Here is a 15,910-nt window from a genome sequence, read left to right as displayed (position 1 = left end):
ATGTTGTTTTAGACAGACAAATGCTTGTAGGGATGTGGGGTTTCTTGCATCTCAGCATGAATCAAATAAACAAATAATATATCATCATGAAAGGGGGTTGGCAAATGTTGAAACTGTTGTCAGCATGATGGTTTGGAATTGGATGCTGTTATTTGCATAAATGCACATGCACTATAGGCTGATAATATGCTTTAGAAACTGTCTTAAGCCTTTTTAGCGTGATTCCATCAAAAAGAGAATAGAGCGAGAGAGAGTGACTGAGACACAGAGACAGACAGGTTCTTTCATGCTGAAGTGTGGCATTGGCCTAGCTTGCACATGCTAGAAATGCATTGTGTGTGTGAATAAATCTCTAAATCAAATCTGCCCTTTCCAAACAGCTCTGTAATTCCATGAAGGAATTCACAAGGGATCCTGCATGCAGCTGTCTGCTCAGCTATGCTGTCAGTCAGCCCTGGAGAGCTGAAGCTGACCCAGCATCCATTATTCTGAGGGGAACGTTAGCCAAAAATAGCAGATATACAGGCTCACAATCTAATGTGGCTCACGAACCAACTCAGGTCCAGTTTAATAAGTCTAGAGCAGGGAGTTGGAGTCTCAAACTGGGGTACCGGTACGCAAGCTGCCTCGAGTCTAGGGGGTGCGTGACATTGTGTAATGGAGGTGCAGGTGTTAACAATTAACAATATTAACACACCATTTCTCTGAACTGTGATCTTTCACCAAACAAATAGCCTATGTCGGGTATGGAATAGAGGGTATGCGCATGCATAAAGTAGGCTGATTGGCAAATCGTCTGGCAAAGTTAGTTTAACGTTGATTAATGCAATCATCAACACGATGATGATAATAGCTTGGGGGGGGGGACTTTCTCATACGAAACGTAAACTCTATTCATGTTTGACATCACTGTCTATATCCAAATAAGGGCCGCTGTAACAATTATAAACTTCTTGAAGAAAATAATAACTGGAGGATACAGGCATCGATCCCGCTACCTCTCGCATGCTAAGCGAGCGCTCTACCATTTGAGCTAATCCCCCAACGAAGGTGCACTGGCAGCGTGGCGCTATATAAAGACTACAAAAGTAAGACAATCAGGGGGGGGGCGACTTTCTCATACGAAACGTAAACTCTATTCATGTGTGACGTCACTGTCTATATCCAAATAAGGGCCGCCGTAACAATTATAAACTTCTTGAAGAAAATAATAACTGGAGGATACAGGCATCGATCCTGCTACCTCTCGCATGCTAAGCGAGCGCTCTACCATTTGAGCTAATCCCCCAACGAAGGTGCACTGGAAGCGTGGCGCTATATAAAGACTACAAAAATAAAACGACAATCAGGTCACTTCGTCGTGATTTCAGTCCAATCAATCAGATAGGACTTTTCTGTTTGGATGTATGGGCTGTCATAAGGCCAGAAGGTTTTTTTGCCACACAGTAGGCGTTCCCGCATTACTTCTGGATATGATGATGATGATGATGATGACTATAGAGCAGTCTATGCTATAGAGTTACTGCGTGATTTGTGAACAAATCTGTAGGAGTAATATTAAAAAAATGTGTTTGGCAAAAGTCAACCTCCTGGTGGCGCTATAAAAAGGAGATGTTTTTCTTTTGCCTCTAGGGAGTCTGTGTGCAAGTTTCACACAGATCGGCGCAGTTAAACACAAATCCGCCTGTTATGCTCTACCATGGCTGACTTATCTTAGCCTACACCATAGCGATGATTTGATTGGCTGCAGCACCCCATAGCTATGATTTGATTGGAGCACCCCATAGCTATGATTTGATTGGCTGAGCAACGTGTATTGAGGATAAAAAGTGAGGACAGAAAAGTGAAGAAGGAAAAGTGAGGACGGAAATTGTGACTGGCCGGAATGAGATGATGATGTATGATGGTAAGAGCACCCCTCACTTCACACAGGTCACAGGTGTGATTTTTAAGGGGCGCTAGCCCCTTCTATAAATGTCCCCGCCCGTCTCAATATTTGCCATTGACAATGAACGAAGAAATGACGTCAGAATTCCGCTAAATATTATGTAAATTAAACATCAAAACATTAAACGCCATTGACATTGAAGGGAAAACGTACGTCATATGTAAATGAGTAAATCGTCTAACCAATCACATGTTGGTGGAAGCACTTGGCCAATAAGGTACCACCTTATGTATACCTTATGTAGCAATGTCAAATGTCCACTAACATAAATAAATTGATGTACGAATCGATGACAAGAGCGCCCCTCATTTCACCACATGGGTGTGATTTTCCCCTCTGCCTATAGTGGGAATGTGTCGCGTGAAACATTACATGGAAATTGCAAGCTGCGTTCATGATCATGACAACTTTGGAAGTCAATCTTAGCCATCAGGATGGAATATGGAAAATCAGACAGATTCGTATTGATGACTATAAGAGAAGAAGAGATGCTGTGTACCGATTTGCGTGATTTTTGGACAAAATCTGTAGGAGCAGAAAATGTGTTTAGCCAAAAATGGCCCTCATGGTGGCTCTATGACAGGTTCGCTGGAAACGGAGTTGCACCACTCAGTTCACACGGGTGTGATTTTCCTATGTTTTGACGATGGGTTCTCAGATTGGCTGATCACAGACAGACTGATCTGGACAGACGCTCGGACAGGGTTTTGATTGATTGATATTTTTATTTCACAGAATAGAATGGACCCTACATTTCAAAGAAAGCATAAGTCAATACAAAAACGGAAACTGCTATAGGCCTGCATGAAAAGCACAAGACTTGTTTGTTTAGAATGTTTACATCATCAGAGTCCATCATTTTCAATTCATCAAAACAATTGAAGATACAAATATAGGCTACAGGGTGCAATTGCAAAATCTCCCCAGTCCCCATGCCATGCCTTCGGCCGGCCGGGTGGAGACAAAAATATGTAGCCCGATATGAATACCAGTAAGACGCGCAAACGCGGGAAGCGAACGCAGCTCGTACATATTTAAGTTAAGTTATTTTTAAGTTAAGTTTTTAACTCAGCCATAACCATATAAGGAGTCCCCAAAGCAGCTCCATATATGGGCACAAGTTGGACCACGCCATCACACTCATGTCACCATGACTCAGCCATAACCATATAAGGAGTCCCCAAAGCAGCTCCATATATGGGCACAAAAGTGTGACACACGGACAGACAGACAGACATGATCTGCTAGGTCTCATAGTAAGTGCTCAATGCATTCGCAATGAAGAGATGACCTCAAGTACGAAACGTAAATGAATGTGTGACGTCACCGTCTATATCCAAATAAGGGCCGCCGTAACAATTATAAACTTCTTGAAGAAAATAATAACTGGAGGATGCGGGCATCGATCCCGCTACCTCTCGCATGCTAAGCGAGCGCTCTACCATTTGAGCTAATCCCCCATCGAAGGTGCACTGGCAGCGTGGCGCTATATAAAGACTACAAAAATAAGGAATCAGGTCACCGTCAGGATTCCAGTCCAATCAATCTTCTTTTGAAGTATTTGTTGTTTTTACGCGATCGCGGTCCTACATATAGACCAGCTGAAAAGCAAGAATTGATTTAACTAAAGGGGACTGATGTGCAGTGCTGCTGAGCTGCTGCGCGGTCGGAATGATACTCAGCACCAGCAGACAGTGAGTGAGCTGTTAAAAACGACGTGTTTCTGATCAAACATGTCACCGTGTGTGCGATCGATCACTTGTTCAATCGAAGCAACGTCATCATGACTCACTGACTACTGGGATCTACCAAGTCCGCTGTGATTCCCCTGCATTGCGAGGGATCTGTAATGGGACAAGAAAAAGCCCAAGTGAGAGGAGGAGGAGATGAGCTGAGGTCTGACTCTGCAGCAGCAGCAGCATCACAGCGTCATTAACCTGTCTGGAAGTGAACGACGCACCGCGGCACAACTACTACATTCAGGCAACAACAATCCTTGTGATGAGAATGGTAAGTTGACTTGTGCGGTCGAATGGTTTGGCTCACATGATATCTACGGCGCATTATGCAGTTTTTATACTGCGTTGAAAACTGTATGGAATTGAATGCACCAACCTTGAAAATATTAGGCCATGATAATAAGATTATGCAGCAGGATTGTTGTTTGACTGTGGTATGTGAACACATGCAGTGTATCCTATTAGGGTTGTTTTAGTTGTAATTGTGCGTTATATGTTTGGTGGTCAAAATGGTCAACTATACACTACTGCATGTTTTATTTAGGCTAGCCTCTACGCAAACAATGACATGTCTACTAATCATAAACAATAATGTAAGCAAATTTGCCTCCAGAGTCCAGATTGTGCTGCCTCAGCTCAGACTGTGACGTTATCTAGGCCTACACTATACTAGCCCACAAACAGTCAGTGTTGTGTCCTATATAGGAGGGTAGGCTAGGTGTGTGTGTGTGTGTGTGTGTGTGTGTGTGTGTGTGTGTGTGTGTGTGTGTGTAGACAGAGGTAGTTCTCTCTGTGGGGGGGTTCATGCAGCATTGCCAAATGCTGCTAAATTATAGGTCAAAACTCTCCCACACACACACACACACACACTCATGCTTGGCGCACTTGCATGGTATAAAAATAATAATCCCCATCCATAACACACTGTCACTGTCCAGATATAAATGGGAGCTGGCCAGGATTAGTGCCCTCAAATTTCACATTTACCTGTGTCTACTCTGTTCTAGTCATTACAATGTCTGGTTAATAACAACATACCCAGATGTGAAACTAGATAATAGGGACAAACATTTATGATGATTGGTTATAGGCCGAATACATTATTTTAGGGCCAAATTGTGAGGTCCTGTCCAAAATTGTCATTCTTCATCTTCATACAACACTGTCATTTTAACAATATAAGTAATCATTTAATCAAGAAGAACCCCCTAACCTACTTAATTGATTCAATACCCACATTCGGTAACCAATAACCATATATGATTCACATCATTCTCTGATGTTTCCCTTTCTGCAGCACTCCCGTCAGCCTCTTCCACTGTCCTTCGGGGCAACATCCTTGACCTTCATGCTTATCACCCTGACCTTTGCCCTCTCAGTGACCTCCCTACCAGCTAACACAGAAAAGGGAAGGAGGAGAGTGGTGCACGTGCTCGGTAAAATCTCTTTTTTCCTCTTTCTTATAGATGGCAAACAGCAAGGATTTGTTTTGTATCGTTTACTTAACCACTTAAACCCTATACTTCCTTGACCATACCCTCAGGTATCAATACTAGGCCCACTAACTTATCCTATGCTACACCAAATCTCTACAAGCTCACAATGAGACATGTTGTGACACCTAAGCTTGTAGATCTGCTATTTTTGCAGAATGTTAATTCCAGCATAGAGATGTTAGGGTTCATGTGTTTACCGTAATTTCTTTCTATTGTATTTATGTCACCATATAATACCATATAAATAGCATTTCTACAGTGGGTGGAGGTGGTGGTCTCCCTGCACTTCTATTGAGAAATGTAGACCCTGTGTTCAGCTAGAAACTATAGGAACTCTACTGGTCGACAAGTGGTAGGCCTACTGCCTGAAGCTCAAATGCTCAAATAATGTAAGAAGGATTTCTTTAAACAGCCTTCGTGGTTAGTTAGTGCTTCTCAAAGTGGGGCCCAGGGCCCATCAGGGTTCATTAACTCTGAGTGTACAAATGGAACCATATGGATCTAAACGTTTTGAAAACCACTGGGTTAGTGAGAAAACCACAAACTGAAAACGAATCGCACCATGCTTGCAGTATCACTCACACACATCTGTCTGCACACACAAAGCAATTTGGTCTCTTCAGAGGGCAGGTTACAATTTCAGATGGGGAAACGTAATCTTACAGTACGTGCATCCAGCCAAAATGTTGGACTTCATTTGGTTTCTCTCCTATTGATTTAGCTACCGGCTAGACAGTGCTAATGTGACAAAACTAGATTAGACATCTTTATAGCTAATCCAATTTCAGGTATAGTGCTAGTATCAATTAAGACGTTACATAGAGATTCCATAGGCATTCTGTCTTTGATCACAATTCACAAACAATTCAAACATGTCCAGCAATTAATGCCATTGGCATGCACTCTCAAAACTCTCGTATACTGACAAATCACACAAGTCCACCACAAGTCATTTATTAATCATGATATCAAGTATTGTGACAGTAAATCAAAAGTGTTAATTTAAGAGTGTGTACAAATGGGTCCATTCGGTTACATTGTACACTGACTTACATTAACACTGAGGATTGTACTGTGTAACCTGTTTAAAGAGGATGATACAGGGGAGGTGATCGTGCAGACAGCCCCCGGTAAGGTTCTCACTCACCGTGGAGGCTCCATCACTTTGCCCTGCCGGTACCGCCATGAACCAGAGAACACAGATCCTGACCGCATCCGCATCAAGTGGACAAAGGTGACAGACTCTTTGCAGTTTGAGGACGTCTTTGTGGCACTAGGAAGGTAAAGATTCTATTTTAATTTGGCTTATTTTTCCTATACGAAAAGTTTAGATTTGTAGAATTTAAACAAACGCGGTCAATAAGGTGATGCTGTGCTGTGCAGGCAGCAACGTGTATATGGAACGTACAAAGGACGTCTGTCTCTGGAGGAGGCAGGGCCTGGCGATGCCTCTGTGATCATCCACAACGTTACCCTAGAAGACTATGGACGCTATGAGTGTGAAATCACTAATGATATGGAGGATGACACAGGATTTGTCAATCTTGACCTGGAAGGTGAGGATTAGGGCTGTCACGATTACAGATTTAAGTTGGCCATTAATGTATTTTCTGGTATACATTTGGAACATATGAAAATTTCTATTTGCATTTATGCTTGTAATCAAAAATATGGAAAATCCTATATTAGAATTGCCTAGAGGGGCCCAGGCGGTGGCGTAACCGTCTGGGCACCCAACTGGTAATCCAGCCGCGGGTTCGACTCCCGAGCCCGACACGGCCTTTACTGCATGTCTTCCCCCATCTCTCTCCCGTTTCCTGTCAGCCTACTGTCTGTCCCTTCAAAAAACCAATAAAAGAAAAATAAATCTTAAAAAAAAAAAAAATTGCCTAGAGGGTCAACCGACGGCGGGCGGGCGGGCGGGCGCTGGGCGGTGGGGTGGATGTCACAAACATAACATGCAGACCTGCGAGGCGCACCAACACTCTGATCTGCATCAAACTCGGCACTAACACTGCTCAGGGGTCAGCTGCCATCAGAATCACTCCCTGCAGTGTCACTAACACACACAAACTCACAAAGCAATTTGGTCACTTCAGAGGGAAGGTTACAATTTCAGAGTTTTCAGAGCCAAGTTATTGGCCAAAATGCAAAACAGCCTGGTGTAGCACCACTGTGGAGTGTCTTCCTTGACTGGGGTCCACTTATAATTCCTCCCATTATTCAAAATAGACTGACAAACGTTAGGTTAGTGTGAGGTTAGGGTTAGGTAATGGGACCGGTCAGACCAACGGGACGTCTGAATAATGGGCTGTCTGAATAATGACATGGCATCCCTTGACCTACTGGGAGAGTATGCAAAGTTTGATGCTGACCAGTGTGTGAGATTACCTGCGCACACACACACACACACACACACACACACACACACACACACACACACACACACACACACACACACACCTATTGGCCGGGCGAATACATTGAGGACTGTTAAACATGATGCTGTCAAATAAAAGGGTGTAGTTTTCCTTCTCCCACGTACTATCAGCCTTTCTTTTTGCTCCTGCAGGAGTGGTGTTCCCTTACTACCCCCGCGTGGGGCGCTATAAACTCAACTATCACGAGGCTGAAGAGGCCTGTAAACAGCAGGATGCCATCTTGGCCTCTCATTCTCAGCTGCACAAGGTGAGTTAATGCTTAACCAAATTGTTAACATTTGGAGATAATGACAAAGTGAGATATGTTGAAGTGAGACTAGTATCAATACAAGATTGAGAAACCTATTTTCTGAAATCCATCTGCCATGCTTGTAGTTAGGGTTAGGTTAGTGTTTGAGGTAGGTTGTCAATGACAGTCGGACCAATAGTATGTCTAAACTAAAGCCTGTACCCGTATCAATACAAGATTAAGAAACCTATTTTATGAAAACCATCTGTAAAACAACAACTAAGTATCTACTCATCAGCTTGTAAAGTAACATTCTCTAATATTTACTAATATGCCATAATCCTCAACCTAGCAGCTGTCTAACTGGCTGCTGCATTATTGGACCACTTGGACTTAGATGAATGGAGTTCTTTTGCCCCTTTCCATGTCCATATTAACCTTCCCACAGGCCTGGCTAGAAGGTCTGGACTGGTGTAATGCTGGCTGGCTGGAAGATGGCTCAGTCCAATACCCCATCTCACACCCCAGAGAGCAGTGTGGGCGCAAGGACTCCCCAGCTGGTGTACGGAACTATGGCTACAGGCACAAGGAGGACGAACGCTATGATGCTTTCTGTTTCACATCCAATGTCAATGGTGAGAGGCATAAAGGACAGTGTGGGTGCGTGTGTGTGCGTACGTGCATGCGTGTGCGAGTGCGCCGGGCACTGTACTCCCTTTCAAGTGAAAAGATCTGAAACGAGCTATGTCCACAGGAAGTGTTTTTTGATTGTTGCAGCTGAGCCCTTTGGATATCATGTGCTACACATGCTACACATGCACTGAATGAGATGCCTCTGCTCTATCACTGTAGTTGTGTCTCTCCAACCCTCTGCATAATTAGGCAAGTGACATTGATTAGCGGCACTCATCGTCCAAAAGTTGAACAATTTTCAGCTTGAGGCGCCCAGAGCACTCCGGCAAAAAAACTAAAAAAAACACTGGATGCTGAGAACGCTGAAATGCGATGAGAGGCACAAGGAAGAGGTGCGCTCAAGCACATCTTTACCATAGAAATGCATGGCTGAAATGTGCTGGCAGATGGAAAAATTCAGCTTTCTGTCGACACGGCCCCTAACACTTTCAGTGCTTCTATCAAATACTTGAATGAAGTTTCTCCTGAACACATATCCTGCCCCGCATTCAGCATTTCCAGCTCAAAGTTTATGAGGGTGGAGGAGATGAGACAACAGTTGGGCATAAATGTTGCATTATAGATCATATAATAATCTATGGGAATATGATCTCTGAATGCCTTGATCTCCGTATGTGATGTAACAGGCCCTGGGCCATTGGATTTACATCAGGCGGTGTTGATTTTGCCCTGCTAGGGGAGCCACGATGTCCTCTGGGTGCAGAACTGCAGACCATAGCCTTTTATCTTACAGGCCTTTGATTTACATTGTATTCACACAACAGCTACGAGCGTTTTATTCAGACATTCTACCTTAGCTAAAAGTGGAGAAAATAGGAGGCTGTCTAATTTAGTTTTTGGAGCAATGAAAGTTACAGTAGCTGAAGTTCTGGGGGCTGTTCACTTTAAGGTAGTATACATTCACAAAGTCTCTGGACAGAATGATCCATTTGTTGCCGGGGAATTTCAAACATTCAATTTGGAAAAGAACAACATGATTTATAACTTCAAGCTTCTTGCGTGCTCTCCTAAAGCGAAACCATTTTTGTATTCCAAGACGAAGACGGAAAAACTATATTATTCCTTTTTGTACCACAAAACAATATTTTGTAAAGCAAATTAAGCTGGAGAAGAGAAATAGCACCATTATGTTTTCTTTCTATCCTAAGAAAAAAGGTATTGTGCTGGAGACCCTATAAGTATACAAGCATTCATACTTCCCTTGTGTGTTAATTATTGTAGACAGTCTGCTGTGCTTCCAGAGTGGACGTGATAGACACTATAGTTTGGTCCAGCTGGAAGATATTTACTGAATGGCCCCAGGGGAAATATGAGACAATATTCTGCTTCTCTAACAGCCACCAGTCACATACAAGCAAAAATCAATAGTGGAGGAGCGGTGCAACGCTGAGGCTGCAGGCACATTTTCATGATTTATTTTTGTTGGTAAAGACCAGGTGCTTTTTGTTCTTGGATAGTTTACTTTAGTCTTTGCCCATCTCTGGAGAAAGTATGCTGAAGTACAGTACAGTCCAGTTAAAACAACAATGTCACACGTATAGGCCTAAGGCCGATTCTAAAAACGCCTCTAAATCCTGACCTAAGGTTTCTGAAAAACTTAAAATATTTATATAGCAGCATCAAAAAAAACAATAGGGGTTCCCGCCCAGAATGGGTTAACAGCCAGGTGAAACAGTCTCCGTTGTGCATCTGTCCCCCTTTTCTTTTTTTTTAATGTTTGTTTGTGGCCTTTTTATTTTATATTTTTTATAGAGGGACAGACAGTAGGCTGACAGGAAATGGGGAGAGAGATGGGGGGGTGACATGCAGTAAAGGCCGTCAGGATCGGGAGTCGAACCCGCGGCACACTGCCAGACTTGGGCTACCGGCCAAGGTGCCTGGATCGCTGAGCCACGGCCCAGGCCCTGTCCCCCTTTTCTGTGGTGTTACAGACTCTGGGTTGAGACCAATAGAGTTATAATATATCTAGAGAGCGGATGAGGAGCGACAGGCCCGCCCCCGCTATTCACTTCAGTGGAAGTCTGGGGGCTTGGTTGAGACTTCCACGCAGCATTTCAGAGTATGGGGTCAGACTCACATACTACTTAGTACTACATAGTACTCTATCAGTGTCTCTCTTTCAGTTGCTCTCTCTCACTTGCCTTAATTGTCTTTCCTCACCCTGTCTTGCTGTACAACATACTTTCCTCTGTCAACTTTGTTTGTCATCTCAGAACCAATCTAAATAGATTTTTGTTCATAATCTCTCCATACCTCTCCCTAAACCCCTCTTCTCAGGCAAAGTGTACTTCCTGAAACGTTTCAAGAAGGTGAACTATGCAGAGGCTGTGAAGGCATGCGTCCGTGATGGTTCAGTGGTGGCCAAAGTAGGCCACCTGTATGCTGCCTGGAAGATACAACTTTTTGACCGCTGTGAAGCCGGCTGGTTGGAAGATGGCAGCATTCGCTATCCAATAGTCAACCCTCGCGCTCGCTGTGGAGGGCCCCAACCCGGCGTCCGACACCTGGGATTCCCCGATAAGAAGTTCAGACTCTATGGAGTTTACTGCTTCCGCAAGACCAAACAGGAGGCCGCAGGTGGTTTCCCAGCAACAAGGCCCCCCACAGAGATCTCCACAATGAGGAAGAGCAGCAACAGCATCCCCATGAATGCCACCAGTGTGTGATTTGAGGGACGGGGAGCAGGAGGTGGAGAGAATTTTTGATTTTACTGCAGCAACTGTCGCCTAGCAGCCAGTCTCCATTCATCGCTTTTAAAATAAAATACTCACTGACAAGATGTGCTCATTTGCAGATTTGCCAGAGAGGAGAAGCAAGGCCTTGTGAAATGAATGGTGACGTCTGTATCGTGGGTGATTTGCCTTTTGTCTCCATTCGGTCAATCGTCTTAAGGAGTCAGTGAGTTCACAAAACCGGTGGTGGAAAATGGAAGATTGAACAGCAGCTGGATATTAGGCCCAGTACACATAAGATTATATAAAGACTGATATTTGAAGGCGTTGTTTACAGTACATGTAGATGTCTACATGTAAGGTAGTTGTCTGTGCAGCTACATAATAAGTATGTGTGTGCATATTTGAATTTGTGATTGTATGGCAAAGCTCTGATGTTCTACATGTTTTGACCATGCCGAGTTATGTTGCCTATACCTAGAAGCCATGTTTTGTTAACAGCCCTCTGGCACTGTGGCACAATGCAATGATCCTTTTTTTCATTCACATTCATTCAAGACTTGGCAAACACAATATCATAGCTTTACAGGCTAAGTAACAAAAACAATACGCTGCACTTGCTCAGATATTTGCACATATTTATAGATAGTTATATTTTATGATAATGTAGTATCCTAATAAAAGGTGTCATTTAAGGATAAGCAAGCATGTTCTAGTTTGAGAATTAGCTGGGGCTGAAATAGCAGAAATACTTAGCTGCAATTGCCGCTTTTTTACCTCATCTACTGAATTGCCTTTGCTGCCTTGGCCATCAGTTGCACTACACTGCTTGTATTGTCAAATAGAACAAGTACAATTAAATTAATGCATTGCTATGACCTATATTCCTGAATGTGTTGAGGGCTATAGAAAATGAATGAATGTTTATTGTAGAATAAATAAAGTCTCCATTATTTGTTGATTTAATCGATGTTGGATTATGGGATACTGTCCTTTTCCTGTAATTAGTGTTTTGCTGTATCTGATCTCCCAAGTGTATTTGCCCATGAGTAAAACTGTTGAGCAGGGCACAGCCACCAGTGGGCGAATTCTGGTTCTGCAGCAACAGTGGCAGAAGTGACCATGGTCATCACTCGTCATCATAGCAACTGGCAGCCTGTAATCAGCCAAGTCGAGGCAAAACCTTCAACATGAAATAATAATTATATTCTGTAAGTGATTACATTAATGATTTTATTTGCATTGAATCAGATGCCTTGAACAGTTTGATTTCAATATGTCCTCTCTGGGGGGGATGGGGGGGGGGGGTACTACCTGTCAGTGGGGAGTGTTGGCTGGGAGGAGGAGTAGGACTAAGGCCCTATATGTCCTCTCTGGGAGGGGGGGGGGGTACTACCTGTCAGTGGGGAGTGTTGGCTGATGAATGAATAGCAACATCCTAATACATCCTAATATGACCCCCCCCCAGTCAAAAAACACTTTGTTTGAAATAGACACTCATGCTTTCCAAGGTGTGATTTGGGGTCCTAAGGATAAATACAAAATAAATATCAACATCTTACAACCAAAATGTTGAATTGTGGGTTTGAGCTCACATGCCCTTTTGATGTAAATCAAAATACCCGTCAGTGGCGACTGGGGAGTGTTGGCTAAATGAATATCAACATCCTAATACTGGGGGGTCGAATTATGACAGGCAATTCCTGCTGTCAAAATATGATCCCCCCCCAGCCAAGTTCAGTAACATTTGAATGACTGGAAATATGTAAACAAATGCAAAATCTAAAAATAATATAGGCATATATTGTATACATATTAACGGGAAAATAGTCAATGTTTATGTATGATATGGCTGAAGCTGTGAAGACATATTGATGCTGTATTGGTCCTTTAACAAAAGGACAGCAAACCTAGAGTCTCTATTTTGGGGGTGAAGGGTGAACATTCGACAAAAGATTGGCTATTTATGACAAAGATTTTTGACTAAGGGTAAAGGGAGGATATACAGATGCATAGCCCTGGGGGACCCCAGTCAACTAAGTACAGTTTAATTAAGTGGTTAAGAAACAAGCAGAACAATCTCCACAGTTTCTATCTTGCATCAGTCCGCCTCATTATGACGTAATACAGTGACATTCATGTAACATTAGTTCTGCATGGGAAATGACTTCTGTTATTATGCCAAGCTCTGCGATCTATAATGTTTTATACATTCTCTGGAGCCCTCCGTGTAATTCAACTAGAGGATGCTTATGGTGCTGCACATGATACATTACAGCATTTGGTTAGCTGAGATGAGTAATTAGCCAAATTGTGAGGACGTTTTCCCCCAAAGACGGTTTAAGCAGGCGATGGCGTCAAGTTAATTGAAAGTGCTAACTGTTAACAAATCTAATAGAGTACTGAGTCTATGAATGGGACTGGCCCTATCGTGTGCTACTCACTTAAGGCTCCCATCTGTTATACGGTCGTTTCTTCAGCTGGCTGACAACCGGAGGCACTGAGGCAGTCACACTCACTGATCCAAGGTATTAAGTATATTGTGCTGGTTTTACGGAACTGTTTTGACCATCCCAGATTGGTTTGAAATTTTATATTGAGAGGTTAAAAAGCTACAGGCCATAACTGTATGTTTTATGGTCATTGTAATTGTCTCAATCAATCGCTCAAAGCAAATGGCCGGTTGCAATTGCAAAGATTTTTTTAACTACAAAGATGGCTGTGTATATCTGCTTCAAATAGCTGAGGTGTATTGACACCTCACTCCTTTTCTCTTCGCAGATGAGTAAGCCTGGGACCAAGGCTACCTCAGTCCTAATGGTGCATTTTGTACTATAGTGATTTATCCCTATAGCCTACCTAAGTTTTGACCTCTGAGGTCAAAACGTAGGTAGGCTATAGGGATAAATCACTATAGTATAACACGTGCCATTTATCCTATTTTGACCTGAGGCCGATTCTAAAAATGCCTCTTAAAACCTAACCTAAGGTTTTCTGAAAATCTATTTAAAAAACAAAAAAATTATGTTGCTACAAAAGATTGTAGAAATTCAAACCTTTTTGCAGAGGAAGTGTGTGTGTGTGTGTGTGTGTGTGTGTGTGTGTGTGTGTGTGTGTGTGTGTCCATGTTGGATGGTGGATGAAGGGGAAGACGGCGTCAGCAGGAACACCAGAGTGCAGTGAAGGACAGCAGAGAGGCTGGAGGGAGAGGAAGTCAGAGAATGAGGAAAGAAAGCCTGTGAAGGAGAGATAGTTGGAGGAAACCGGGATGGGAGTGGGAATGAAGGAGAGATAGTTGGAGGGAACAGGGATGGGAGTGGGAATGAAGAAGGGGAGTGAGATAAGAGAGTATGAAGCGAGCCGAGAAGTTGAAAAGAGAGACGAATGCAATGCAGGGTGTCGGGGACGTGCAGTCACTGCAGGCATGGTCAAGGCCACCAGAACCATCCCTTGGAAAATAGCTGATGAAATCCATTGTTAATAATGGGGGGAGGGGGGGAATTGAGTTTCTACTGCAGGTACGCATGGACCTAGCTCTGGTCCATAGCTCTAATAACGCATCAGAGCTATGGACCAGAGCTAGCATGGACCATGGTCCATTGGTCCAAATCCCAAAGCACCTGCAAATACAATAGGCCGCTGTCTACATTTTAACCACATGAACCCTGTGTCCTTATTTTGGGCATGTCATACATGCATGTAACATAATTACCGCCTACAAGCTCACAATGCTTTGAATCTCACAAGTAACACTTAAATCCTCAGACTTCTTTTGAATTAATCTGAACCACTTAAACACGAAAACGTTATCAATTATTTTGAAGTATATGGTTTAAGTGGTTACTCATTTACTCCCCATTTATTTATGGAATGCTGATGGACGACATTGGTCTGAAATACTGAAGAGAACAGAGCACACTTTTATTAAAATGTTACTGTATCTAGTTAAGGCCTCGACAGAGTCCGTTTTTGCCTTGCGGAGGGGTGAGTTAAATGCACACAAAAACGCAAGATTATTTACATTTACATTGTTCAGGGGACTGCCATTAAATATCCACACCAGGAGATGTGGCCCCCAGAGGCCCCATGCACACTGTTGTTCCAATCTGCATCCATTTTGCCACAAACACTGTTCAGGGGTCTGCCATGACAATAGTCACTCACACCAAGGCTGTTGACAAACTGTAGGTATGCTCAGCTGTGGTTGCAACAATTATGCTGCCTGTGTGATAGTATTGAATTGAAATACAATGGCTTAATAACATCACAGATCTCTCTGATTGAATATGTCATATGATCATTATCATGCCTTGCATGCATGCACAAGAGGTCATTAGTCAGCTTCTGCCATATTTACCCCATACAGGGTGGTGGGTCCAAGGCACAGTGTGGAGCCTGTCTTAGAAGTGGGAGAAATCTAAAAATAACTACAGCAGCCAAATAAAGTCGTCTCGCATTCATCCACCCACTTGCCTTCCAGCCATCCCATGCTGCTTTGATTCCAAGATGTGAAAATCCGGTTGTGGAGTGATGCTTGGTAAACTGCTTAATGAAGCCAGAATTCCAGATAATCTGTTGTACTAGTCACACAACAAAACATTGCACTGTGTAGCTACGGTGCCAGTAGCAGAGTGATTGAGTGTATGAAGGACCATGAAGGCTCAAGGTGTTGTTTTGCCATCTTTGCCTCGG

General features: G+C 43.2%; 1 protein-coding gene across 2 annotated transcripts; it reads left to right on the top strand.

Moving 5' to 3' along the window:
• The first annotated feature begins 3,409 nt into the window (after positions 1–3,409).
• On the top strand, positions 3,410–12,171 carry hapln4 (hyaluronan and proteoglycan link protein 4). Of its 2 annotated transcripts, XM_080770185.1 has the most exons (8): positions 3,410–3,958; positions 4,985–5,123; positions 6,275–6,464; positions 6,567–6,739; positions 7,756–7,871; positions 8,302–8,488; positions 10,824–11,234; positions 11,341–12,171. In XM_080770185.1, the coding sequence occupies exons 1-7, from the start codon at positions 3,950–3,952 to the stop codon at positions 11,210–11,212; spliced, it is 1,203 nt and encodes a 400-aa protein (XP_080626311.1). In that variant the 5' UTR covers positions 3,410–3,949; the 3' UTR covers positions 11,213–11,234; positions 11,341–12,171. The 2 variants fall into 2 exon arrangements, with proteins under 2 accessions (XP_080626311.1, XP_080626310.1); XM_080770184.1 differs by having other exon boundaries at positions 10,824–12,171.
• Positions 12,172–15,910: the final 3,739 nt, after the last annotated feature.

The sequence above is a fragment of the Protomyctophum bolini genome, assembly GCF_963924005.1.
Source record: "Protomyctophum bolini genome assembly, chromosome: 8".
In the NCBI taxonomy this organism is placed as follows: Eukaryota; Metazoa; Chordata; class Actinopteri; order Myctophiformes; family Myctophidae; genus Protomyctophum; species Protomyctophum bolini.
Note: the sequence above shows the minus strand (reverse complement) of the source record. Positions and strands in the feature narration are given on the sequence as shown.